This window comes from Sclerotinia sclerotiorum, genomic scaffold, assembly GCF_000146945.2.
Source record: "Sclerotinia sclerotiorum 1980 UF-70 scaffold_13 genomic scaffold, whole genome shotgun sequence".
Taxonomy (NCBI): Eukaryota; Fungi; Ascomycota; class Leotiomycetes; order Helotiales; family Sclerotiniaceae; genus Sclerotinia; species Sclerotinia sclerotiorum.
Window position 1 is genome coordinate 300,467 of NW_001820823.1, and position 27,639 is coordinate 328,105.

At 39.7% G+C, this 27,639-nt stretch overlaps 7 protein-coding genes across 7 annotated transcripts; 4 read left to right on the forward strand and 3 right to left on the reverse strand.

The window, feature by feature from the left end:
• Positions 1–1,792: 1,792 nt before the first annotated feature.
• SS1G_09251 (hypothetical protein) lies at positions 1,793–2,952 on the reverse strand (the record flags this gene model as incomplete). The annotated part of the gene is made up of 4 exons (XM_001589480.1): positions 1,793–1,809; positions 1,910–2,723; positions 2,770–2,807; positions 2,856–2,952. The coding sequence occupies 4 exons, from the start codon at positions 2,950–2,952 to the stop codon at positions 1,793–1,795; spliced, it is 966 nt and encodes a 321-aa protein (XP_001589530.1).
• Positions 2,953–5,111: 2,159 nt separating this feature from the next.
• Positions 5,112–8,344, forward strand: SS1G_09252 (hypothetical protein; the record flags this gene model as incomplete). Its single annotated transcript, XM_001589481.1, has 11 exons — positions 5,112–5,145; positions 5,540–5,686; positions 5,754–5,905; positions 5,966–6,324; positions 6,381–6,541; positions 6,600–6,857; positions 6,910–7,018; positions 7,072–7,422; positions 7,493–7,871; positions 7,947–8,085; positions 8,148–8,344. 11 exons carry the CDS (start codon positions 5,112–5,114, stop codon positions 8,342–8,344), a joined length of 2,286 nt encoding a protein of 761 aa, XP_001589531.1.
• A 2,072-nt stretch (positions 8,345–10,416) lies between these two features.
• On the reverse strand, positions 10,417–12,849 carry SS1G_09253 (hypothetical protein; the record flags this gene model as incomplete). Its single annotated transcript, XM_001589482.1, has 5 exons — positions 10,417–11,038; positions 11,162–12,224; positions 12,281–12,520; positions 12,575–12,677; positions 12,730–12,849. The coding sequence occupies 5 exons, from the start codon at positions 12,847–12,849 to the stop codon at positions 10,417–10,419; spliced, it is 2,148 nt and encodes a 715-aa protein (XP_001589532.1).
• Positions 12,850–13,426: 577 nt separating this feature from the next.
• SS1G_09254 (predicted protein) lies at positions 13,427–14,291 on the forward strand (the record flags this gene model as incomplete). Its single annotated transcript, XM_001589483.1, has 3 exons — positions 13,427–13,439; positions 13,889–13,975; positions 14,074–14,291. The coding sequence occupies 3 exons, from the start codon at positions 13,427–13,429 to the stop codon at positions 14,289–14,291; spliced, it is 318 nt and encodes a 105-aa protein (XP_001589533.1).
• A 2,005-nt stretch (positions 14,292–16,296) lies between these two features.
• On the forward strand, positions 16,297–21,293 carry SS1G_09255 (hypothetical protein; the record flags this gene model as incomplete). The annotated part of the gene is made up of 5 exons (XM_001589484.1): positions 16,297–16,611; positions 16,669–19,249; positions 19,304–19,739; positions 19,789–20,239; positions 20,391–21,293. The coding sequence occupies 5 exons, from the start codon at positions 16,297–16,299 to the stop codon at positions 21,291–21,293; spliced, it is 4,686 nt and encodes a 1,561-aa protein (XP_001589534.1).
• Positions 21,294–22,661: 1,368 nt separating this feature from the next.
• Positions 22,662–24,008, forward strand: SS1G_09256 (predicted protein; the record flags this gene model as incomplete). Its single annotated transcript, XM_001589485.1, has 4 exons — positions 22,662–23,004; positions 23,251–23,321; positions 23,759–23,811; positions 24,005–24,008. The coding sequence occupies 4 exons, from the start codon at positions 22,662–22,664 to the stop codon at positions 24,006–24,008; spliced, it is 471 nt and encodes a 156-aa protein (XP_001589535.1).
• A 1,279-nt stretch (positions 24,009–25,287) lies between these two features.
• SS1G_09257 (hypothetical protein) lies at positions 25,288–25,569 on the reverse strand (the record flags this gene model as incomplete). The annotated part of the gene is made up of 1 exon (XM_001589486.1): positions 25,288–25,569. The coding sequence occupies one exon, from the start codon at positions 25,567–25,569 to the stop codon at positions 25,288–25,290; it is 282 nt and encodes a 93-aa protein (XP_001589536.1).
• Between the last annotated feature and the right edge of the window lie 2,070 nt (positions 25,570–27,639).

The following is a 27,639-nucleotide window of genomic DNA, read 5'->3' on the forward strand; positions in this document are numbered from 1 at the left end:
GATGAGAAGGGGAGTTGATTAAGGAACAGAGCGTATGTAGAAGGAGTGGTGGTGTAAGATAGATTGTGTATTTTCTTCATTTTCGTATCTTGAAAATCATGAATATTTTAAGAGAGGTTTCTGGGGAAGAAAAGATGGGAAAGCTAGGCTAGAGTACAGATTCTTGATTGGGTGAACACGCAATGGAGATGTGGTATGTCAGGGTTGAGATGTACTGTAGATGATTATGAAAGGAAGGAAGTAGAGGAGAGGTAGTAGAAATCTAATTGAGAGTTCTGATATAGGGTGATCGGATTAAGTTCTAGTGTTTGATGATAATAAGATAGATATCATTTGTTAGTTACTTTTGCTAATGATATAATTTTATATTTGTACCTTTATTTATATTAACGATGGATTTATATTAAGAATAAAGTAATCTTACACTGACTTTATTTTTTCTGTATCTTCCTTCTTTTCCCTTCTCATCTCCCGCCTCTCATCCATCCTTTATTCATTCCCTAATCTACCTCTTCTATATATCATAACCCAATCCATCCCTATTAAATCCAATCCAATCCAATCTAACTAAACTAAACTAAACTCACCACCAAAGCATAGTCCCAGCAAAGGACACTCACTCACTACTCATCTCCTACTAACCCCCAATTCACATCACCAAACCCTCTACTTTATTTATTCATTTTATTCATATCCATTATATGATCATCCAAATCATCTATATCGTAAATACATACTAGCCAGTAAACTTTCTTTCTAAAAGAATTTTTTTTTAATCCTATAAGATCAATCTTTTCATTTCTTATTCTTTATTCTCTTCCATCTTCAATTTCCTTCCCTCTCTTCCTATCTCAAATCCTACCTAGGTACTAATCATTATAAAATTATATTTCCAACTTCAACCTCAAACTAATAAACAACAAGTGGAAGAGAAGCGTCTATTAAAATCTCTTTCCTAAAAGCAGGAGTAAGATTACAAGGTTATCTAATAAATACACAAATACCCAAATAAATACCCAAAATAAACAAAAAATAACCCAATCCGACATCCAACAGACGCTACGGCACCAAACCCGATATTCCGAGTATTCTCATAAGAAATTCAAGAGCCAAGGGAGCCAAGGAGCCAAGGAAGTTAACGGGGCTAGGAATATGGGGTAACCTTATTGTGGGGTATGTTATTAGACTATGCTGTGATGCAGTATCTAGGTACCTAAGTAGAGTTAATCTTAAATATGAGATGATATGATAAAGTTAATTGTTAATATACTTTATAAGTATTGTGGGATGGGAATGCGGGGTATTTTTATTGGATTGGAGATTTTTTTTTTTTGGTAATCTTACCTATTGGATGGTAGGATGTGGAAGGATGTGGAAGGATAATTTAATTTGTAGAGTTGTGGTATGGTAGGGACTTAGATTGAGATTTATATTGAGAAGGAGGGTGAGGATGAGAGAAGGGGAAGGAGATGAAGTGGTGATTTAGATGGGATATTATATATAATATATAATTTGACTGTGGTAATCTTATGTAGTTGTGATTATACTTGATCATTTATAAAATATACACAAATAGCAATCGGTAGATAAAGTAAGAATATTCCTTCTATATATATAGATGGTGACTCTAAATATTCTATTCTTATACTGCGCTTTCCATAAGACAACTTATCTTTATCCTGCTCTTTAAGCATAGAACACTCTCCCGCCCTAACTACCTACCAAGTATATGGGTACTTTTTTTGCTTCCCTTCGCTCCGCTTCCTTTCCTTCCCTATACACATAATCGATATCATGGCAAACATTGACCTAAAAAATAATTAACAATCTATCCCTTAACCTCCTATTCCTTCCTCACTCTATCCTCCAACATCGTATTCTTTTTTTAAATAAAAATGTCTTGACTTACTATAATAAGCACTACTAACAACACATTTACTCCCCGCCGCACAAGTCGTCGCCCCATTCCAACCCTGCCCACCACACTGAGCATAAATCGCCGCGACCGCCGTTCCGGTCGCCAACACACTACTACTCGACTTCGTACTAGTTACCAACGTCGTCGATGTCGCTTTGGCCGTACTACTCAAACTCGTACTCGTACTACTCTTCGCGGTACTCTGCGCTGCGCCACACACAAAAGGTGTAGGACCTGGTATTGGATACGAAGATAAAGTTTGATAAATATTAATCAAAATACCAGGATCATTCTGGGCATAAGCTCCTGGGAAAGATACTGTAGATGGAGAAGAGGTACCCGTGCCACCTGAGACATTGATCTGTGCACATTCCATGTAGAGTTGGGCGCCTTGCAATCCGCTTGCTGCGTGGAGAGCGATTAATTCGGCGCGGAGAAGATATTGACCATTGGCTATACAGCTGGGAATGGTAATACTTTGGACGCCTGCATTGTTGATTAAATCTGTGGTGGCCCATCCTTGTGTTGCGACATTGAGACCTTGTTCGGAGATCTTGAACCAGCCGGGTCCGTAACCGACGTCAGTGGTTGCGTCGTCTACTTTTTTCATGTAGGCCATTACGGGACCTAGGTGAGAGGGATCGAGAACATAGGTTGCGTCGTTAGAGGGTGTGCTGGTTAGTGTGTGACGCCAGATGGCCTTCACTGTGCTGCCGGCGACTACATTGATTATGTTTGAGGAGGGTGTGGTAGGGTTGGGACCGCCGTTGCAGGCGACATATTGGGTTGTTACGTCGGTTATTGGCTGAAGATGTTAGAAGTAGTTTGATGTGCGGGGGGAAGAGAATTACGCCGTCATATGTTGGATCTCGAATAGCATAGCTGGTATCTGTTCATTGTGAGCAGTTTGTTCTTTAAAAGATTATGAGAGACAAACTGTAAAGTGTGCCCCCTGATTCCAATTGCGTGAATATCGTATGTGCGGAGACGTATGAAAGGAGAAATGAAGAAGGAATGAGAAATTGTAACTTCATGATTGTTGGTATTCTTGAAATTCAGGGTACGGAAAAGGTTTGAATTTGATTTCAAAGGGTAGAAGGCAGATACTTGATGCATATATGTAGATTATTCGGGCAACATGGTTTAAAAGATGTATTCTTCACTCCTACCCGAAACCCCGGATGAGATTGACAAGAGAACTGTCATGAACACATAAAATTCGACGCGATTTCTCGGCGATCAAGATTTCCATCCATAGAAAAGCAGAAATGAAATGTTTTTTCGGGAATGGGAGCAAGACTCCCCAGTCTAGATTGCTTGGCCATCCCAATACAGAATTTCCTGGGGAAGACTTTGAACAATCCCCGGATCTTTGTGCTGTTAACTTCACACTCCCTGAAAGGAAACTGTTAGTCCAGCGAAAAGTTCATTTATTTCGTGCCATGTGAACAGAAGTTCGGCTCAACAAAAAATGATTCCGTCTTACACCTGGGAAACTGCCCCGTTCTGATAAATTAATTAATTGACCGATCAATGACTGGTCAGTTTTTGTTGAAGAGAAAGTCGAAAGGATGTATGTGTAAAGATGCAAACGAAGATAATTATAGTATATATTGATGAGCTAGGAAATCCTGACACAACACTCGTTGGAAAAATGGGCGGGAAAATAGAAAGGGTAAATAAAATATCCTGACACGGGATAAGCATTATGAATAGCCGTGATGGAGAGTACGTGACTCTTGAATTCTGCAATTTTGAAAACTCGTGATGGAATTTAATTCCTCTTGAGTATTATGATTGAATAGAAATAGGGCAGCTGAGTAGCACGTTGATCAAGGCGAGCTGAACACTTTCATCCTTTTCTCTCCCTAATACTTTTTTTCCTAATGTTTGGCCCAAATGATCCATAATACACCACAAATCGAATCATTTATATGATTATCATTCAGTAGTGTATTCAATAAAGAAATCTCCGTATCCTTTTCCAACTTTGGGCTATAACCATATAAGAAAACTTCCCCGACTTTAATCTGGGCATACTAATGACACGTCGAAGCACCAGTTAATTTCCTGGAAATCCCACAACTCTACACACACATTTAGCAATAATCAATACCATAGACGCGAATAGCAATAAAGGTAGGCACTCGCTCAAAAATGCAAATTCGCAAAGAATGATCAAAATTGGTAAGGATTTTGTTTGGTAAAGAAAGTATTTAAAAGAAGAAAAGATGCTACTCACAACGGGAGTAAAGGCATAATATGTACTAAAAGGTAATCACTCGAAAGTAGCACTAGCTCCTTTTGATAACAAGGTATTGCCAGGCCAGAGCAGTTTGAAAATTCCATTGTAATATTAGATTACAGTCATGTTGCATGTATCTGCCCCATTAATTGAGACACACGCAATTAACCTTAGTTGTCGCGATAAAGATTAACTTTGCCCTACCTTACTCATGCCACGCAGTTCATTAAATCGATACCATGTACTGACGCCGGAGAAACCCAGGAACGCGGCCATCAAACCCTAAACTTCAAGCACAGCACATCAAAGCTTGATTTGTTGTCGAAAGATCCATTGCACGTTGATAAGAGATTAGACGGTGTCGGGAATGGAGACGTTGAGTTAGTGAACACGAATTAGAGGATCTCGAAATGATGAACATGCCCAAACATGAGATGATTGTTGATATTGGAAGGGCTGAAGCTTGGGTGGTGGGTCCTCTGGAGAAGAATGGAAGAACATAAAAATTCCATTTTTAATTTAACCTTAACCTTATCAAATGCCGCTGTGAAACTCACAGTGCGAGAGCGAGATCCGGAATGCGAATGCGAGAAAGTCCGAAGCAAAGGAGGCTGTTAAAGATTGTGCTCTATGAGGTACAATACACTTTTGCCGAGGAAATCGATCGATAGATAGGTATGTATCACTTGCAACTGAAGTAGGTATCTGGTAATTGATCATGACTGGACGGCGGACATCCCATCTTCTTATAGCTATCTCATCTGCGAATTGTTAAGTCACGTGAATTGTCCGAGTACGAGTCCGAAGTGTACGAGATACGAAATACGAAGTACGAAATACGATATACGATATACGATATACGATATAGACTTTACAACGAAACGACTACTCGGGCAGGGATTTGCTGCATAATGCCATAAACATACCAACCATCACTTTTGGTTCAACATGGCTAGTATCGATATGCACTGCCTCCAATTGCGTGAGGTAAAAAGTCAAAAAGATATTAAGATATATATGAATGACTTCAATAAAAAGTTTTACGAGTGGTCCTCCAAGTTCTCTTCTCTTCATCATCTTCTTCTTCCGTAACCTACGTAACCTTTCCATTAGCTAGGTACATACTACTTTTTATAATATCATTCATTTCATTTATCTTATTTATTTCATCCTTGATTCTTGATACCATGGGGAATTCTGAAAATGATAGAAGGAGGAGCGACAGTACGAGGAGAAGCGACAGTATCGAATGGGATGTTCCTCCTCCTTACGAAGCAACGTTTGGTAATGAAGAATATGGTGTTTCTACAGCAGTACAAGGTGATTCCTACGATATCCTCGCCAAGTCGCCTTACTGACACAACGCACGCACGCAGACAATGGACGAATTACTATGTCATTTATGGGTCAAAAACCTCCATTGCCTCCAATATATATGCCTGAGAATACACCGACAAAACTTGCAGAGCCCGTCGGGAAATATCCTAGACTCAATATAGTCATTCAGGTAGTTGGAAGTCGAGGTAATTATATTTCACAAAATCTATCTGATACCTTCAAATAGAAGTTCGGCGTTAATAATCGATTTAGGTGATGTTCAACCTTTCATAGCATTAGGGAATGAACTTCAACTCTCCGGCCATAGAGTACGTATTGCAACTCACGATGTATTTGAGAAGTTTGTGCGAGACTCCGGACTAGAATTCTATGCCATCGGTGGCGACCCTACAGAATTAATGGCCGTAAGTATATCATTTCATTCCCCTCGATGGAATATACATACTCATAATAATCCCGTATAGTACATGGTTAAAAACCCCGGGATATTCCCCAAATTCAGCACCCTACGCAGTGGAGAGATCTCCAAGAAGAGAAAAATGATATCCAGAATGCTCGAAGGTTGTTGGGAGTCCTGTATCCAACCGGATTCCCAGACTGGCGAACCATTTTTCGCTCAAGCTATCATTGCAAATCCACCTAGTTTTGCTCATATTCATTGCGCGCAGGCTTTAGGAATACCAGTACATCTAATGTTTACGATGCCATGGACGGCGACGAGATCGTTTCCTCATCCGCTAGCAAATATTCAATCCACGGAAACAGATCATAAAACTGCGAATTTTTTGTCTTACGGTTTGGTAGATGCGATGACTTGGCAAGGGTAAGTTTGCGTTCGATGATTACTGATCTTGTTATTCTCTAACAACTTTTATGTAGCCTTGGAGATGTAATTAATCACTGGAGAAAGAAATCCTTAGATCTTGAGCCGGTGCCCGTTATGGCTGGTCCTCATTTAGCAGCTTCTCTAAATATTCCCTTTACATATTGTTGGTCGCCAGCACTTGTACCCAAACCTCAAGATTGGCCTTCACACATAGGTTAGTAACTTCAGAGTCTTCAGAGACGTTAGCATTCGGATACTGACCAACCATCTAGATGTTTGTGGATTTTTCTTCCGTCCTTCACCATCCTACAATCCCGATCCTAGGATTTTAGGATTTCTGGAAGCCGGCCCCAAACCTATCTATATTGGATTTGGTAGCATCGTGATGGAAAATCCTGAAAAGATGACTGCGATGATTCTGGACGCCGTTCGTGATTGTGGCATTAGAGCAATTGTATCGAAAGGTTGGAGTAAACTTGGACAGGGCATTGAGGATGAGAATATTTTATTCATTGACGATTGTCCTCACGGTGAGTTTTCCAATATAACCATACCCCAGTACTCATTAGCTAACATTCATAGAATGGCTATTTAAACAAGTCTCAGCGGTTATTCATCATGGTGGTGCAGGAACAACAGCATGTGGACTACTAAATGGTCGTCCGACTACCATCGTCCCATTTTTCGGAGAGTAAGTCAGCCTCCTCAAAAATAAACAGCATCTGTAACTAATCATAACCCCAGCCAACCATTCTGGGGAAACATGGTCGCAGCAGCCGGAGCTGGTCCTCCACCCATTGATCATCAATCACTCACCGTAACCATTCTCTCCAACTCCATCAGATTTCTCCTATCACCCGATGCCGTCGTAGCAGCACACGAACTTGCGGTAAAAATCCGACAAGAGAACGGAGTCAAAGAAGCCGTCAATTCATTCCATCGAAACCTTCCACTCAAAACAATAAGCTGCGAGCTTCTAACCAAAGAACCCGCAACCTGGTTCTGGAAAAAAGGCAAAAAGAATCTGAAATTATCCCATCAAGCCGCCGCCGTCCTCGTGGAGAAGGAAAAAATCAACACGAGTAATCTCTCCATGTAAGTTCCCTCAATCCCACAAATTCACCCCCCTCAAACAATACAGCCCCACTAACCCAAAATCACACAGCTACAAACCCCAACCCATTGTCATTAAAAACCGACGCTGGGACCCCTGGACCGCCACCACTTCCGCCGCTGTCGACAGCGCCGTTGACATATCCCTCGCCATAGGTCAAATCGGCACAAAATACCGAAAAGAATACCAAGGCGCACTCACGAAGAAACGAGACAACGGAACGACATCATCACGTACCGCCTTACAAGCAGGGAGTATAGCACTTGGAAAAGGGTTCCAAAATCTCGGAATGGCAATAACCAAATCAGCGATTGAGCTTCCGCTAGCGGTGGCAGATGGGTGTCATGAGATTCCAGGACTTTATGGAGATAAACCGAGAGATTATGGTGATGTGACGGATTGGAAGAGTGGAGGATTAGTAGGAATGAAGGTTAGTTTTGAGCTGCTTTTTTCTTTCTTTTCTTTTTGAAATATTCGAGCTCGACTAAATATATGAAATGGATAGAGTTTTGGATATGGAATAGCAGATGGATTTGCAGGATTATTTACACAACCCGTTAAGGGCGCCATGAAAGATGGCGGAAAGGGATTCGTAAAGGGAGTTGGAAAAGGCACGGTTGGATTTTTAACGAAACCGTTTTCTGGTAAGCGAATTATTCCTCCTTTTTCTGCATTGAAAAATTAGCATCGGTTAATGAGAAGACAGGTATTTTTGGATTCGTTTCATATCCAGCGTTAGGATTGTATAAGACTTTGAGTACGTCTACTCATCACGGAACACAGGGGAGAATATTATCGGCGCAAACGGATTATGGCGTGTTTTTGGCTATGACACGAGAGATACCAGAACATGTGGTGGAGAAAATTGTGAAAGATTTTGATTGGATTGTTGACGGGATTTAAAGTTTTCTTGTCTCTTGGGGATAAAAGTTCTTTTGTTTTCTTTCTATCGGTGTCTGATTTGCGCTCTTATCAAGTTCCATGGGAAATCCTCATGGAGATGAACCATATTCATCCCAAAAGTCTTATTATACATCATCAAGTCTAGTACCCTACTTTTAGGCCACCCCCAATTTAGACCACGCTTTTACACCAGAAAATATTTTTCTAAAGGGCATATGAAAAATTGAAGAACTATATACTGGCTTTTATTCACAGACTCGCAAATTAAGATCTTATTTGTTATTATACACTGACTAAACCTTTTAAGACCAAGAGTATTAGACTGAGAGACATTTAAAATCGATGCTTAATGACTACCTAAGTCTCATACTATCCTAAAAAAAAAGACTCGAGCTAATTATCTTAGTTTCCAAGAAATGAGTATAAACGTCATACATACCAGAACTAACGGTCCTAAAAACCATATCTCTCTCCGAATTGTCCTTAAGAAAACTTCACATCATACATATTCGTTGTTTCTCCCCTCACGATTCCATATCATCCACATATACAGCTCTGCAAAATATCTACCACTAATATAAAACACATATTATCATCTTTTCATCCATCCAACCAAAACTTTAACCACCACGACATCCACATCCTCCAACCTCCAACCTCCAACCTCCAACCTCCCTAAAACAAAAGCCTCTCTATTACTCAATCCCAAAATCTCTCTTTCCATCAAGACCACAACTATCATTATTCTCCTCTCCACATTCCATCTCCAATAACTTCTAGAAAAAAAGTCTCATAATTAGAACTAAATAAATATCACAAAAAGATTTTCAATTTTAAATTTTAAAGAAATCATCGGAGTCAAAATATTAAAGAAATGTTATATTAAAATTTATCAATAAAAAATCATTTAATTATTTGAGGAAAATACAAGATCTAAATACAAGTTTGAAGACTGCTTTGGGAGTGTCTTGTTGTGACGGAAAAGTCGTAAACGGAGTCAATTCAATTACTTAGAATCTAAAACTAAAGAACTAAGAAGATTCTAAGTAAGAAGGTCTTTATATACAGGGCTAGTGCACGTGAGCCACTAGTGGGATAACAACCGTCACGTAACACTTGTGATATATTTTATGATGAATATTGATGTAGATAATGAGAAGGTATTAATTAGGTATTTATTTTCAGTTGTAAAATACAGTAATTGCGTCATTTGGTGGAGGAGGAATTTTAGGAGGAATAATTAATGTGTATAGGTATGTTCTTTGAGATTGAAGAAGAATGCTATGTTACGAGGTTTGCCGTCTAGATCACGTGGAAGTGCTCTAGGCTTTCGAGGTGGTTTATAACTAGGCGTCAAGCAGGGACTTAAGTAATGACAATGATGCAATTCGTAACTAATAGTAGAGTATACTAAATGATTGATCTTGAGCACGAAGCTCTATACAAAGGAAATTCATCATGATTATATAGACCTTCGTATTATACATCCCATCGCCTCCCATCATATCCCACTGCCTGTAGTTGAGTGATTCTAGGTGGGACAATATTGGGTCATGTGACAATGAGCTTAGTCACCTGAGTAGCTGTTAGGATTGGTCGTAACACAGGGCACTAGTCCTATTAGGACTAGATTGAGAAGCTCTCTGTAGGAGAGCTTCGCACTTCCGTAGAACTAAGAAAAAGTGTGATTCATATAAAAGGCCAATATAGCCTCAGTTCTGCCCTGTCAGCTTCCCACTATTCCCTGTGTAAGATCATTCCTTTTAACAATTTTTAAAATTTTTAACATTTTAAAGTATTCAAACAAAATATAATCTTACAGTTGAAATAGAAATAAAATTCATTATATTAACACCCGCTAAAATTACATCCGATCCCATCCCATCCATTTCATAGAAAGCACACCAATCCATTAGCGCATTTCCTTTCTTTCCCATTTCGCCTACTAGATACTATCTCCATTTTTACTCCCGTTCCTAGGCCGTTAAACGCCATACACCATACTATCCCACCCATTCTACAAAGTCGAATCAAAATCGGAGGAATTTTTATATTTCTCAATAGCACAAAAATCAAGGTTTTCCACTTCCAGCATTCGTTAAAGAAGAGATTTGAGTAGGTGCAATTCTTCTCTTTTTCTTTTCATGTCCTGCTGTAACATCTTCTTTTTCACTTTCACTTGCATCACCTGGTCGTTTAATACCAGCTACTGAACCACTAGCACTTCGAGGAGTTTGTGGAGGTGTCGTTATAGGTACACCTGATGCAATGTTCGCAGCCGCGATACCTGGAACACTACTTGCTAATGGAGTTGGATTACTAATAATCGCACCTAGAGCTGGCGTAGCATAAGAAGATTGTGTTGCTACCGAAGAAGTTGAATTTGACCGAGTAGGTGAGGAAGGTCGGAAAGTTGTGACAGGAGCAGGAGGAGGTGATGGTGCAACCATAGGATTTGATGATGTACGATGATGATTATTTGAGATTGGAAATGGTGATGGAGGTGCAATACCAGCTGTTGGTGTTGCCATGGGAGTATTTTGTGTTGATGAGACAGCCGAACCACTTACGAGTGAACGTTTTGCAGTTGGGATTTCTTCATCATAAATTTGTCCAAGTTCACCCGGTGTAAAAGTTAATGTTGAGCAGAAACCATCCGAAGATGTCATCAATAATGTAGTTCCATCAGATGACCTTAAACAATCAGCATTACTCAACTTTCATAAATGAGCGTAAACATACCAGGATAAATCCGTAAAAGTTGCACAATGTAAATTGCTCACTATACAAAGCGGGGTTTGTTGCTGCGTATCATACAATAAAACTGAATCCTCTGTGGCAACAGCATAAACCATACGATAAGGCAAAGAAAATGCCATTGTTGGACCCTGAGAAGTTACGCTTGTTTCGACCTCTAAATTCTTTAGTTTGGATGAAGAACCAGGTCTTGGCGAATCACTACTTTGTGATACAAGTGGAGGTGGGTCCATTGATGCATGAGATGGTGATTTAGTAACCATCGCTGGCTCTGGCAACGCTGCCATTGTGTCATCAGCTGATGATGTATCAATACTGATATGTTTTGTAGCTGGCGGGGGAGCTTTTCGTGTTGTGTAGTAAATTGGTGAGCATTTGACGGCCACAGAAGGTTTCTTATGTCCAGGTAAATGTGCGACAGGAGGTTTGTTAATTCCACCTCTTGTATAGATATATACCGTATTTATCACTTCATACATCATCTTCGCACCATCTTCTGATCCTTTGTGCTGTGTTTGATATTGACCGGCTGGTGTGAAAAGAAGACTACCATCGGGTGTGAATGCTAACCTGCGAAAAAATGACTTGAGAGTTTCATTAGCGTAGATATGCGCATTTTTAACTCCAAGTCCAATCATCGAATATGGTTTTGGTGATGCTTCCATAGGCATGACGGCGGGTAATGGCATAGAAGGTGCAGGGGAAGCTGATCTTCGCATAGACATTGCTGGAGAAGAAGCACCAAATGAAGATCTTCTGCTATGACTAATAACACTAGGAGGATTCATTGGTAATGCCATGGAAGTTGGTGTACCTGGGCATGATGGTCCTGGTGAACCTATTGTATTTGGTGTTTCTGGTGGAAATTGTGATCGAAATCCAAGCTCGGGAGGTGCTGGGCTATTGGAGGAGATCCTTCTTCCAGGTAAATCCATCTTTAAATTATGCCCAATCCTCTTCGGTTCCTCCCTGTTATCGAGACTGAATTGCCCATCTTTCGTTCTCAAAGTATAAATATGTACGGATCGATCGGAAGATTGTGTCGCGATATATTCATTTAATGGATCCCATGCAACACCTTGAACGTAGTGTTGATGCTCGGCGATTTGTCTGATTAATTGACCTGCGTATAATTGATTAGTTTTCGGTATGGAAGGATCCATGATCATGATCGCATACCAGTTTGAGCATTGTATATCCTCGCAACATTGTCCATACTCCCAATTATGAAGTAAACGGAATCTGGAGACCAAGCCAAATCATATATTTCAGCACCCGATGATCTGCACATATGTTTCGTCCGCCATGTTTCCTTTTCTTCAAATCCATCCCCTCCAAATGCAGGTGTAATATTTGAAGCTTCGCTAGGTACCCAAAGTAGGACATTTCCATCGTCTCCAGCAGATGCTAGTAGCTCTCCTACAATTGATCAGCGCTCAGTCCATTTTGATGTGTAACTTCTTGTGCTCATACCTTTTGGAGCCCATCTTACTACGTTGACTGCTTGTGTATGTTTTTGTAGAGTAGCCAAATATTCAACCTTGCGGTCTTCTCCATCGGATTCTATCTTCCATAACTATACCCCAATTAGTATCTCTCATATTTCGACTTCGACATACTAAACGCACCCTAACGTTCCCATCCCCTCCTGCAGTAGCTAATCTCCCTTTTCCCGTCTTCTCCCAATCACAACTATATATGGGAGAATTTTGGTCATGCCAGTTGATGATCAAGGGTGTAGCCTTCATTATGCCGGTGTTTCTCGAGGTTGATGATTGAGGTCTTGAAATGAGCGTCGGCCGAGGACTAACCAGTATATTTCCGTGGTTCAATTCGTAGCCACCTTATTCGAATGATCTTGGGATGTGGAATTAGATAAGTGCAGAATGATGGCCTGTTTGATGAGTTTGAAAGTCCTAGAAAAGGTTGTGTGGTAGGATTGCTGGTACTGGGATTATGGTTTTGAATTTCAGGACGATGGAAACCTTAATCATCCTCCGAAGTGATGATAAGAAAGGTACGGAAGATTGTTCAAAGGGATTGAATCGTAGTTGATGGTTAGATGAGGAATAAAATCAAGAGCATTCCTTTTCCTAGCAGTTATTTAATTGATCTTTGAAAGAATGAGAATAGTAGTGTAGGGTAGTGTAGTGAAATAGTTCATGTCTCATAAGGTTGTGCCCAGCCAGACTCAAAAGTCAGTGAGGTTACTTACGGTACAGTAGTAGGTAAGGTTACCTATATTTTCACGTTTATGCGCGTCCAATGAATTTTACGCGTTCAATTGATTTCAAAATCAATTGAATGAACGGAACACCAATTAAAATGCAGGAAAGAGGTAAGAATGAATCTTTACTCAAAATAATATATTTTGCTGAACCTGTAGAAAATGAATAAATAAACATTAATATTCAGTCTGTATATATATTTTTATTATTTGCTTTCTATTTCTTGAGTCTTTGAAAGGTTGTGAAATATCTACAGCATTTAACATTCTTCTTTGATTAGAATTGGACAATAGACTGGCAGACTGCTAGCCCCTTCATTCTCAACGATCGATTGCTTATGAGATTCGTCAAACAGAAGCTTCTTCTAACCATCGTTATATATGAGTCATATCTGATAAATATATGTGCGTCAATACAGATTCTCCCCATCATTCTATCCAGAGGAAAGATGCAGAGTGTCTGTATATTCGGAATACCAAAATATAGATGTTTACATGTATTTATAACATCGGTCTCCTTACTGATACTTATTACTCAAATTCGTACTCACACAGAACAGAACACAAATCCAAGATTTTGTACCTGATCCACACATGGTGTATAAGCTTTTCCATCGGTCCCGTTGTTGAAATCCGTCACTGGTCAAGTTAGTCGTTACTTGACGTTGTAGACAACAAGTGCAGTCAAACTAATGTACTTGAGTGGAGGTCAATGATAACTCGAGCGAGTCGGTAAACTTATAAGGTCAATCAACCCCGGCTCCTGGATCCCGCCCTGAATTCTCTGCTGAATCAAACAAGCATCATCGGATCCATCATAGAAACCTTCTTTCACATTTCTATGGATTTACGGAGTACTGTAAGGTTACTATATACCATCGTGGGGAATATTCTCGGTCTGGTCTTGCTGGCCTCGATTTATCTCCGGTGTACGGAGTATGCGTAGGAGGTGCGGTGCATTGAAGTTGGGATTGCTTCCGATAAGATGATAGAATGGAGATGATAAAAAACACCAAGCGTGGATGTAAAATGGTATCTGCATCAAAGAATGATTATGGGTAAAACAATCAGACATGAAGGTAAGAAATCTGTTCTCAAATCTTCTCAATTCGCTAAAGACATCGAGTGCTTACCAAGCTAACCCACTTATACCTTATGAGTCTTCTTGCTGACAACTGTTACAATCATATATTTTGATCCTTTTGATCCATACACGGCCAGATCAACTGCGACTTATTTTCACACCGCTCTCGGTCAGCCTGAACAGGAAGGCAGTTTAGGAATTAGTTCTCGTATCACTACCTGCTGTAGCTCAATGATTAGCTAGCTAGTCTAGGTCATATCGATGTACTGACTGCACTCCAGTAGTATGTATTACACTATCCAGAATCAACCTTGCTTCTTCAATCCTTGATGACACGAGGATGGATGAGTAAGATGATTAGACTTGCCTAGAGAGCGTGGAATATCTTTTATCAATTGGCTGAACGAGACTAGATTAGATAATTGTGTCGGTCGGAGTTACCGTTGATCTCACTCATAATTCCATCTTGCAGACTGCCCCAGCCTTATTGGTTATCTGTATATATGGGGCCAAAAACGAGATACTCAGAAAACAAAGAGGAGGTGATGGTATGCATGCATGGAATTTAACCCAGAAGATGGAAGGTTGTCCCAACGATCTGGATGCATGATCTTCTGGGTACGATTTTGGTGGGGGCAATTGGTGACCTTGCTGACATGTACATTTATATTTACATATCATATTATACGTATACGGAGGAAGTGGACGGTGCACATGTAGATATTATGTCTATCCAATCCTCCAATCCGTACTCTACTCGGTAATGAATCAGTCATATCTCTTTATCTCATCCCATTTACCTTTCGTCATGTTATGATGTCTATTTAGGTACTTGTCCCTGGAGTATATTTAATGTACGCACCAAATATTTACCTACCAGGTACTTTTGATGACAAACTTCACTGACTTTAAAACTTATATCAGTGGTCAGGAAAGGTTAAGTAGATGTGTACTAGGTAATGTCATGTCGCCTTTTGACCTCACTTACTTACCTAGGTAATGATACCTCATCGTCCTTGATATCCAGATCTAGGATTGTTCGCGACCGAGTACACAGAGTACAGTAGCTCATCAGATCAGTCAATCATTAATTGGAAAGCCAGCCAATTAATAATTAATAATCTTTTTCAACGGTCAAATCATTAACCTAACAAGGGTGTTTTTTTTTTATCTATTTATCATCATTCACTTATTATCCACCCACCCACTCATGCACGTATATTCATAAAAATCCACCACCAGCTCCACCAACAATCAACCCCACCAACCAACATCCTCCTTTCGATAAAACTCGACTTGCCCCCGCCATTTTTTTGAGTAGCTCTCAAGTCAGTGGAGTAATAAATTTCTTAATAATCCTAGGTAGGTAGGTATCGATTGATCAATTTATCAATTTATCAATTCATCATTTTATCACTTTACCAATCTACCAATTATTTATCAATCTAATACTATTTTCACCTCTTCTCCTCTCCTCCTCTCCTCTTCTCCTCTTCACCCTTTCACGTATAATATTCCCCTTCATTGGATCCACTACTAACCTTTTATGACTTGTACTACCTGACATTACCTTGCCATATGAGTCAACTCTACCTACCTAATCACTTATCATTTCTAGCTGTTCTCTGAGCCAGATTTTATTTTGGCCTGCCCCAAATATATATCTTCGTTCGCAAGAAGGAGAACAAAATAAATCTTTTGGGACGGTTCTTATAATTTGCACTTGAATTTTCCCTTTTCTTGCTTTTATCCCCAGCTTTAATTGAGGATCGACGGCATCGTCTGAAGCAGTCTTCTGTGCATTACATTCAATTGGGAATATCTTCCAGTAAAGAATGATCTGCAACTTTACACCACTTTTCTCTTCAAACTAGACAATTCAAGATGCTCGATTTCAATTCGAGTTCCCTTGCCGCGGCAATCTGCTGTCTTCTTGTGGTCATTGTCCTTACTTTCCCATCCATACTCTCAGTAATTTCTCATTTTCGAGGGAAAGGAAAGCAAAATCCCAATACTTATGCTGATAAAGATGGAGTTGCCACGGAAGAAACAATCGCTGCATTCACAACCAAGATTCCTAAGATACTCCTGACTGTGTCGACACTTTTCGGATTTGGAACATCTTTAACTTTGGCCATTGTGGATCTCTTTCATCATGATAGATTGAACCTTGAAGATTGGACCAATGTGGCGCTATGGGTAAGTTGAATCATTCATAAACTTAGCTCATAGGTGACTTTACTGATTTGATTTTAGTCTTTCATCCTAATTCAAGCGGCTAGCACTATACTGAATAGAAGCCCTACGAAAGCATATGCGAATGGTGGTCGTACAGCAATTTCCAGTATCTGCCTTTTCGCTCTTTGCCTTTACCAAGATGGCCTCATTGCGCAGGATCAGTCTGCCGAGGAAAATTTCCTATCAAGTGCAACTTTCTGGCTTCGCATATCTCAATTGATACTCGCTTTATCAGTCGCTGTTTTCGCTATCTCATTCCCCCGTCGCCCACATGTTACTTTGAATGAGCACCCGGTCGATGGCATGTGGTCCGTTTCTGCGCTTGATAGATATACCTTTGCCTGGGTTGGAGACATATTGGCTTTGGCCTCTAATAAAAAGAGGCTAGAACTACAGGATTTACCTAAAATGGACCATTACACCAGGGCAAAGGATCTTAGTGAAGCGTGGGAGGAGAAAAAGCATACCAGAGCTCTCTGGTTTGAAATTTTCCTGGCCCATAAATCGCCTTTCGTCACTCAGTGGATCCTTACCGTATTCCAGGCTTTTGGAAATTTTGCACCACAATTTGTGACTTTTCAAATTTTGAAAATATTGGAGGCCCGTCTACCTGGAGATAAAATACAGTTCGAGGCTTGGATTTGGGTAGCCACATTATTCTTGGTCACTCTCGCCGCAGCTTGGATCGAATCCTGGATGTTTTGGGTTTCCTGGTCCGAACTGGCGATTCCTATTAGGTCACAATTATCTGCTCAAATTTTCCAAAAAGCCATGAGACGTAAGGATGTGAAAGGTGCAGCTAGATCTGGGAAGAAGCCCGCGAATGGGACAACTGAAGCAGCACAAGAGTCAATCGCACAAGACAAACCGGAAGACGATGAAGATGAAGATAGTGATCCCAAGGGAAAGCAGTCCACCGTCAACTTGATTGGTGTGGATGCCAAGAGAGTATCAGACTTTTGCTCATTCAATAACTACTTTCCTGGCGCGGTCTTCAAGCTTGTCGTCTCTTTCTCATTCCTGATTAGTATCATTGGATGGAAGAGTTTGGTCGCTGGGATGTTGGCCATGTCTTTAACCATCCCTCTCAACATTTACTTTAGCAGACGTTATTCAGCAGCTCAAGACAGATTGATGAAAGTTAGAGATGTTAAGATGGCAGTTGTGACTGAAGCACTTCAAGGAATTCGTCAAATTAAGTTTTCCGCACTGGAATCGAACTGGGGCAACAAAATTGGAATGGTCCGAAAGAAGGAATTGGATGAACAATGGAGTGTCTATCTCAACGATACGATGTTGCTCTTTTGCTGGATTACAAGCCCAATCGCCCTTGCTGCGGTAGCATTAGCTGTATATGCATACCTCCATGGTGTTCTCCTACCATCGGTCGCATTCACTGCCATTGGTGTCTTCGTCAGTCTTGAAGTTACCCTTAGTGTCATTCCGGAACTCACCACGGATTTGATTGATGCTTATATTTCTATTAATCGTATTCAAAGATATTTGGCTGGGGTTGAGATATCCGAAAGTACCAGTGACGCTCCGAATGTTTCATTTGAGAAAGCTTCGATTGCATGGCCATGTGCTGAGGGTGAAGATGAAATGGATGCAAACGAGCGATATGTTCTAAGGAATGTAGATGTTTCATTTCCCCAAGGAGAATTAAGTGTTATCAGTGGTAAAACCGGTACTGGAAAAAGTTTAATGCTGGCTTCAATTCTTGGGGAGGTTGATATTCTTGCCGGTAAAGTCCATGTCCCTCGTGGTCCAAAAGCTGAAGAACGACATGATCATCTTGCCAATAAAGACAACTGGATCATTCCATCTTCAATTGCTTTCGTTGCACAAATCCCCTGGATTGAAAATGCTAGCATTAAGGATAATATTCTTTTCGGATTACCATTAGACGAGGATCGTTATCAGAAGGTTATCGAATACTGCGCTCTTCGTAAGGATTTGGAAATGCTTGGAGATGGCGAGAATACTGAAATTGGGGCAAATGGTATCAATTTGAGTGGTGGTCAAAGATGGAGAGTTACATTTGCTCGAGCTCTTTATTCTCGTGCTGGTATATTGGTTCTAGACGACATTTTCAGCGCCGTCGATGCTCATGTTGGTCGATTCATTTACGAAAAAGGCCTTACTGGTGAACTTGGTGCCGGAAGGACTCGTATCCTCGTTACTCATCACGTTGCTCTTTGCAAAGCTAAAGCTAAATATGTTGTTGAGCTTGGTGATGGAACTGTAGAAAGTGCAGGTCTTCTTTCGGAACTTGAAGAAGCAGGTACACTCGAACGTATTATCAGTCATGAAGAGACACCGGAACAGATCGCGGAGGATGAGTCTCCCATTACCGTATCGGGATCGTCTACTGTCATTAACCCATCCGTGTCTTCTGATGATGAAAACACTGATGGAAATACATTGGCAAAGGTTGTATCAAGAAAGGATGATCCAAAGAAATTCGTTCAAGAAGAGACAAGAGAGCGTGGCAGTGTTAAAGTCAAGGTTTATGGTCATTATCTTAACGCTTCCGGTGGATGGTCTTTCTGGATACTTGTCTTGATTGCATTCCTCGGACAACAATTTTTAGTCACTGGTAAGAAATCAACAATCATTTTCATCACTTTGAACAGTTACTAACATTTTTTAGGTCGTTCTTGGTGGTTGAAGCTTTGGACAGAAAGCTACCAGGAATCTAGCATTACTAATTCTATGTTCACAATTCAAGCTAATTACTTACCATCCTATGGAAATACTCAGAATTCTTCGTTCCAAACTGAAACTATCAAGCATGATACCTCATTTTATCTGACTGTATATGTTGGTCTTTCAGCAATTTCTGCGATTGTAGGAACCCTTCGATACTTTTATGTTTACACTGGATCCATTCGTGCATCCAAGGTTCTTTTCGAAAACCTTTGCTTTACCGTCTTAAGAACACCTTTAAGATGGATGGACACAGTTCCACTCGGTAGAATCTTAAATAGATTTACTGCAGATTTCAATGTAGTTGATGGAAGATTAGCCAATGATTTCGCATTTGGAGCAAATAACCTATTTCAATTGATTGGTATTATTGGCACAGGGTATGTTTATCAAATTCTATTCTTTAGCCCTCAAACTAAAAATAATTAGTATTTTCATCTCTCCATGGGTTCTACTCATGTCTGCAATTCTTTTAGCACTATGTGTTTACGTTGCACTTCTCTATCTATCTGGTGCAAGAGAAGTTAAAAGACTTGAATCAATTGCTAAATCACCAATATTTGAACAATTTGGTTCTGCTCTTACTGGTGTTGGTACCATTCGAGCTTTTGATAAGACTGATATTTACATCAGAAATATGTGGGCTAAGATTGATGATCATTCTACTACATTCTGGCATTTATGGGCTTTCAATCGCTGGATGGGATGGCGTATGTCTTTCATCGGAGGATTCTTCGCTACAATTGTTGCTGTTGTTATCATTCTTATTCCTACGATTAATGCAGGACTTGCAGGTTTCGCATTATCTTTTGCACTTACTTATGGTCAAACAGTCATGTGGACTATTCGTCATTATACCAATTTGGAGCTTAACATGAATGTAAGTTTGATAGGTCCTTTCTCTTTTCTCGCTGGCCAACTTTATATTTTGACGGTTTGATCTTCTACAAACTCCTCTCTCCATACAACTCAGTTCTTCATCTTTTCAGAACCTGCTTCCCTTGACAATTACTAACTTTTTAATTTCATAGGCAGCAGAACGTATCGTTGAATACTCAAACTTAAAAACTGAATCTCTAGAAGGACCAGATCCACCAGCAGCATGGCCAACTGAAGGTCGTCTTGAAGTTAATGATCTTGTTGTTTCATATGCAGATGATTTACCACCTGTCCTTAAAGGTCTCACTTTCCGAGTTGAACGTAGTGAAAGAATTGGAGTAGTTGGACGTACCGGAGCTGGTAAATCTTCATTAACTCTTGCACTCTTCCGATTTTTAGAAGCTCGTCAAGGAACAATTCACATCGATGGTCTCGACATTTCTAAAATTAACCTGCATTCTCTACGATCTCGTTTAGCCATCATTCCACAAGATCCTGTTCTCTTTTCCGGAACTGTTAGATCTAATCTCGATGCATTTGATGAACACTCCGACTCTGAACTTCGCGATGCTCTCGAACGCGTACAATTAATTCCGCCAACATCCCAAAATTCACCATCAACATCAGGAACCTCAACTCCCTCCCTCCAAACTCAAAAGAATAAAAATCTTTTCACATCTCTACAATCACCCATCACAGAAGGTGGACTCAATCTTTCTCAAGGTCAACGACAACTTCTCTGTCTCGCCCGCGCTATCGTTTCACATCCTAAAATCATGGTTCTAGATGAAGCAACGAGTGCTGTGGATATGGAAACTGATGCACTTATTCAAAGATCAATAAGACAAGAATTTACGGATAGTACGTTGATTGTTATCGCACATAGACTTTCTACGATAGCGGATTTTGATAAGATTTTGGTGATGGGTGAAGGGAAGGTGGTGGAATTTGGAACGCCGAAGGAATTGTTGGGATTGAAGGAGGGGGTTTTTAGGGGAATGATTAAAGAGAGTGGGGAGAGGGAAAAGTTGGAGGAATTGATTTTGAAGAGTTGAGAGTTTGTGATTTGATGCTTTGGAAAGTTGAGGAATTAGAGAGGATGGAAGGAAGTAGAGAGGATTAATTTAAAATGGAGGGGGAGGTCTTGAATTTATAGATTTCTTTTTAGAGAGTAGGGAAAACATTGCATTTATGTGGTTGGGTAGGTAGGTAGGTGAGGTGAGGCTTTGGTCTTTCTTTTTTGATTGATTGATCAAGGGCCTAGTTGTATTTAAAAAGGCACTAGGCGTCAATCACTATTTGGATGAGGATGATGATGATGATGATGATGATGATGATGATGATGATGATGATTATGATGATATTAAAGTTAATCAAACAATGAGTAGAATAAAATAAATGAGATGAGATGAGATGAAACATTAAGATCCATATTTATAGAATTTCAAGCTAGAACTAATATAAGAAATTCTCTTTCTTTCTAGATTTTGACTTTAGATTTGTTTTTACTTTTGCTTTCGTTTTTTTACTTCTATTTTGTTTTTAAATCTAAAATCGATCTCCTTACAAAATAAGATGAAGTATGAAGTAAGAAGTATATAGATAGGTGTTTAGTCTGTGGGATTTGTGGTTATATTTTGTATTTTTGAATAGGTATCTAGATATAATTAGCAGGAACGATCTATCTTTCTAACTAGAATCTAGAATATATATATCTAGATACTCGGTACTGACTACATGCCATCTATCATCTGCTTATTTACACTATAGATTGAATATACAATAGAGTAGAGTAGAGTACAGAAAATCGATCTTTCCTGAATTGGTTCTTTCATATTTTGTTTTTGTTTTTGTTTTTGTGTTCCTGTGTTTTCTTCTCTTTTCTTTTTCCATTATGAGATATACAAATACTGTTGGGTTTCTTGGAACCAGAAAGAGCATCAGATTGAATTGATTGATTCTCTAGCTAAGCAGTTAAGCTGCGAGTATATATTCAAAAAAATGAAGGAATGAGGTTAGGTATTCAGCCTTCGGAATTAAAGTGCTTTGAAATCAAAATATTGAAAGCAAACAAACAGTATACCAAAAAGGAAAGAATGAATTAAAAGTTGAGTTTTGTTTGCTCCTTATATGCATCATGCAATATATATGCATATGCTGCCAAGATCCCAGGAGGTCAACAAATACAATATAATACAATACAGTACAGCACGACACAAACACGATAGAAACACGATAGAAACAACACGGTACGAAGAGCGGAAGGGATCAGCGGATCTTCTTCTTCTCTTTTTGATTTGTTAATGAGATTTGTCTCTTTTATTGATCATTTCTGAGTTCATCGATACCTACCTACTCAAGAATTCACAGAAGAACAATAATATTTCCACATTAATCCCACCCACCTACAAACACCACAAACAATGCACCCCCCCTTCACATTCCACTCCCTCCTCCTCCTCCTCCTCCTCCTCTACTATTTCTCCCTCTCCCTCATCCTCGCCATACCTCTTCCCATCCCTTTCCCCCTATCCCTCCCTCCTCTCCTAGACACCATAATCAACACCACCATAACCCTCTCCACCCTCAATTCCCCTCCCCCAGCACTCCTCACAACAAAACTCCACTCCGAAGAATGTATCAATATTAATCAGGGACAATTACTTTGTTGTGAGGATTTAATTGATGGGGATCAACCTGTTGTTTTGGAGGCGGCGAGATTGTTTGGGTTGAGTTTGAATCGGGATAGTGGGAATGGGGTTGCGTGTGAGTTTTTTTCTTTTTCTTTTTCTTTTTTGTTTTTGTTTTTGTTTTCTTTTTGTTTTTTTTAAAAGGGGGGAAGAGGGAGAGGGGGAGAGGAGTTTTGATGAGGGGGCTTGGGTTTGGGGTATGGAGAGGATGGGGGTTCAGGGGATGGGGTTTTTGTGAAGGAGGAGGGAGAGGTAGGGAGGAGGAGAAGAGGAAGAAAGAAGATGCTTGAATATACACTAACACGTATTTGTGAATACCTAGGCAAAGATTTAAACGATGGCGGATATTGTCCAGCGGTCGAACATAGACTTTGTTGTCAAGTAACAGATTTGGTAAGTCTTACATTTTACCATTTTACCCTTTTACTCTTTTACCCTTACACTTAAGCACCAATATTTTTCTCAAAGAGATAATGCTAATATTTTTGTGTGATAGATGGTTTTACCTCTTGTTAGTCTGGCTATGTGGTGTCATAGTGCGGAGTCTTGAGACGTTTATATCTCCATCACGGGAGACAGTCCTGACGCAAATAATAAAAATCGGAGTTTCTGCGAATAAATGGGAGATGGGGACGATATTCGGAGAAGGAATATGGAATGTCCCTCGGTGAAGAATTATATGATTCATTGGTGGAGATGAAATGAGCTTGATGATATATTTGCTTTACTGGGGCACAATTGCTGGAAACTTGCTGGAAACTTGCTAGAACTTGCTAGAACTTGCTACAATTTCTTCATAAGATTTTTAAATTACTAAAACAAATACATAGGAATTCTACCCATCACAAATTATTACTCCAACAAACCCTCAATTCAATCACTCGTAAGATCGAAGTGTGAACTACTGTAATTATAAACTTAAAATATCCCAGCACACTGGATTGCACCATATATGATATATCTCCATTTAACATACCTACTTTAATATAATATACCTACCTTTATATGATACCTAGAATATTCTGAATTCTTTGAGATGGGATTCTTAACTAACTAGTACTGTAATTTATATATAGTTAAGCTTCAATGATGAATATTTTTAGAAAAATTATTGAGAACTTGATACATCATTATCTTTGATCATCAAGCAATTCAACACTGAAACTTCGATGTGTATTGTACGATATACAACAAACCCGGAATTAAATTTGGATATCTTTGGAACAGTCTCAAAAATAAAAGAACTCCCAATACGTCGGCGCAGCCAGGCCTCAAAGTCTCAATACATATTTCCCCGACCAATTCTCCACTACCATCCGCGATTCAAATGAGTAAGAATACTTATAAGGTTTTATCTACAATTCTTGTAACTTCTAGAAAGGAGAGAACAGACTTTAGATGGGAGAGTTTCTGCAGGGTAATGTAGAAAGTAGGATTTCTTGCTCAAAGAACGGTGGACCCACGGCAAATTTGAACCAGAGAGGAATTCTCGTTAAGTCAGCATGAGATCCATTGTTTTCCACCAATCTCATACCGCGGAAGGCAAAATATCCGTGCTTTAGTTGGAGGAAAGGGAAAAAGAATGGCCAAGTGGTTCGGCTGGAGTTTAAATCAGTTCAAAGGCAAAGAAAAGAACTAGGTCATGTCTACTGGCGATTGCAAAACGTATGCAAGGTGGCGTGAGTGAGATCGAAAGCCATATGAAAGTCTCGAGGCTACCACTCCAGAAGGCAGGAGCTGATGTCTGTGATGTAAAGAGGTGAATTGGATTTGGGAATTCCTTGAATCTAGCAACGGGAAAAATATCAGTTGCCACAAACCCCATCCAAATCCACACTTTGGCCTTGTCTAGCATCCTAGATTGGTGTGGCGGTTCAGTAAAAGTTTTGGCTCCGATCGCAACACTTCCTCTGAAGAAATGATTTCGTGGTTGTCCTCACCTTGGGTCTCCGGGTCGCTTAAGTTCCCTTTTATATTCTTCCAATAGCCGGTCATGAATGAACACGAGCAAGTAATCAGAACTTGCATGATTATCCCGTCGGAGCACTTCATCCCATAATCTCACCACCGCAGCTAGTTTCCGGAGAACAAGTCCAAACCATGATGCGGAGCACTTCCCTCCCACATCCATATGGCTTCAATACCGATGGTCCATCGCCCGACAGTCCAAAAATGTATGGCTCTTACTTAAGATACACAAACCCACCACCATCGAATTACCATCTGCTCCAATCGCATCTATGGTAGCGAAGCCCCACCGAATCTGGTATACTTGATGAATTGTGAATAGCGAAATTGGTTCCGTCTCTTTCCCTTTCTCATTTATTCTCATTCCTCATGGTCCTCATGCTCTACATATTTAGACCACCCCAGCAATCAACTCTCTCTTCCCATTACCATAATAGAACCTGTATATTTTGTGTTCCAGCTTCCTCATCTCACAAAATATTTTACCGCTCTTATCTCTAATCCCACCCTTCAAATCATACCCTTTACTAAACAAATTCCTAACCTCCAATCCCACGCCCCGCAGATATGAACTCATCGACCAGATATAAAATTCCCCGCCGCGAAGGTAAAAATCGTTAAAATGGCATACCGAGCCGCTGATCACTCGAAGATAATAGCATATCATAAACATACCCCGAAACAACCTGCAAATGCCCAATCAGTAGGTTGTTAGCAGCAATCATAATCATCAATGAGTAATATCTTCCGCGACGCGTTTAATCCGCGTTAAAAAACGCGCTGAGTCTGTATATTGATGGTGATAGAACTGTAACTTCAGTACTAAAACCATGAAATTGTTCTCGCCGGCTACGTCTTCGGTAGAGCACACTTGGTCGTATCAATGAGGGTTGAATTCGCACTCGAAGCTGGAGGAATCTCCATTTAATGAAAATAAATTGTGATGTCCACGAGTTTAAGGTCTGAAGTGGTGAGTTTGCTGTTGATGGGTTCGTTTGTGTGGGAAACGCAGGGATCAGTAACCGCACCGTGCATTTTTCAATTTTAACGTCATCTCTCCTTTCTAGTCTTTTGGAGTGAACAGAAAAATTATATATGTTTGAGTTGTCATCATTATCCAGATTTGCTGTGGTGAAGAGGTTGCTAGTAGGTATGTGATATTATTTTGAAGGAATACAATATCGTATCCCAGAAAGATGATGTTATTTCCGTTCTATAAATCCATATTTCGCTATTGATAAAACGGCTGGAACTTATCTCTTCGAAACTCCACATCAAGCTCATGTTCAGTAGCATTCAAGAATTGTTTTCTTGGAGATATACTTATACTCTAGTTCTCTTGGTTCAAAGTCTATGATTGAAATCTTCTTCAAGTAAGAGAAGGACGGGATATTGTATATGGTCAATGTCAATGGGAATCACAAAGCACATTCATCAAAGCAATCACAAGGCCAGCTGATGTTAAGTTCAAACTCCTCCACGAATATCATCAAAACAGACTTTGAAGTCAGGTTTGACTCTACCACATCATACTTCTTATAATATTAATTACTAAATCTCAAATGCTCAAAGCCGAAGAACATCTCTATAAAACATCTGGACAGTCACTTCACTTGCTTCTGGACACACCCCCTTCACTTCAGAGCAAGTGTATCCAATATTACCATTCCCTTAATACTCGAAGATCCAAGTATACTCTAATAGATACATTTGTAAAATACCACATATCGTGCGAATTAATTCAAGAACTTGATGGCAAAGAGACGGAGCTGTATAATTCATAAAGCATCATAAACCTATAGAAAAATCCTCAAGTATTAGGTAACAAAATAATTATCAAAATCCAACCCACCTACCTATCTCCTAGTATATCATCTCACTCTCAATACCTACTAGGGGTCCAATTTACCTTGATGTATATTTAGCTAGGTAGCTAGGTAAATAAATAGGAAAAATTCCATTGATTAGGAATAAAAACATTTTTGAATTTTCTTTTCAAAGGAAATTTTGGTCTCGGTAGGAGGGAATGCGGATGGGGAATTTGGATTGAGTTTTTAGAGGACGGAGGGAGTTGGTGGTGAGAGTGTCGAGTTTTATTTCATGAGGCTTGATGAGAAGATTATGAGGGTTTTCGGTATTTATATAACCTTTGTGACCATTGAATATAATGAGGTATATTAAATAAGTGAAACATTGTATTCAAATCATAATTATAATTGATAATTGATAATTGATAATTATTATTTATCTTAACTTTCTAATTAATATAAAGTACCTTAACACTCCTCCAAATAATATGTGAAGATTCGATTTCTGTGATTTTGTATCACGGGGTTAGATTTAATCTCAAAGAAGCTTTTCTAGGACTTTTCATTGCTGTGTATTGGGATTGAAAAGCCACGAGATTGAGATGCCGGCTTATATATTCATAAGATGCCTAGGAGAAACAGCAAAATTAGACCATTTATGCTAAAATCATTGCACTTTAAGGGCTTGCCGCAGGGAGGGCTCGATGGAATTCTCAACTCTATCGTTCGGTGCACTCTTCACCAGGATTGGACGTACTACATAGATTCTCAGGAAGTATCGCTTAAGTAGTATCACCTGCCTACATCTGTGAAACTGATTCCGATCCAGTCTCCTTCCTGTTTTCTTTCTTCCACTAAATAACGCTTTTGAAATAATATAAAATTAAACCTGGGCGCATATTCGCGATAAAAACGATGGGTAAGGTAAGAAGACA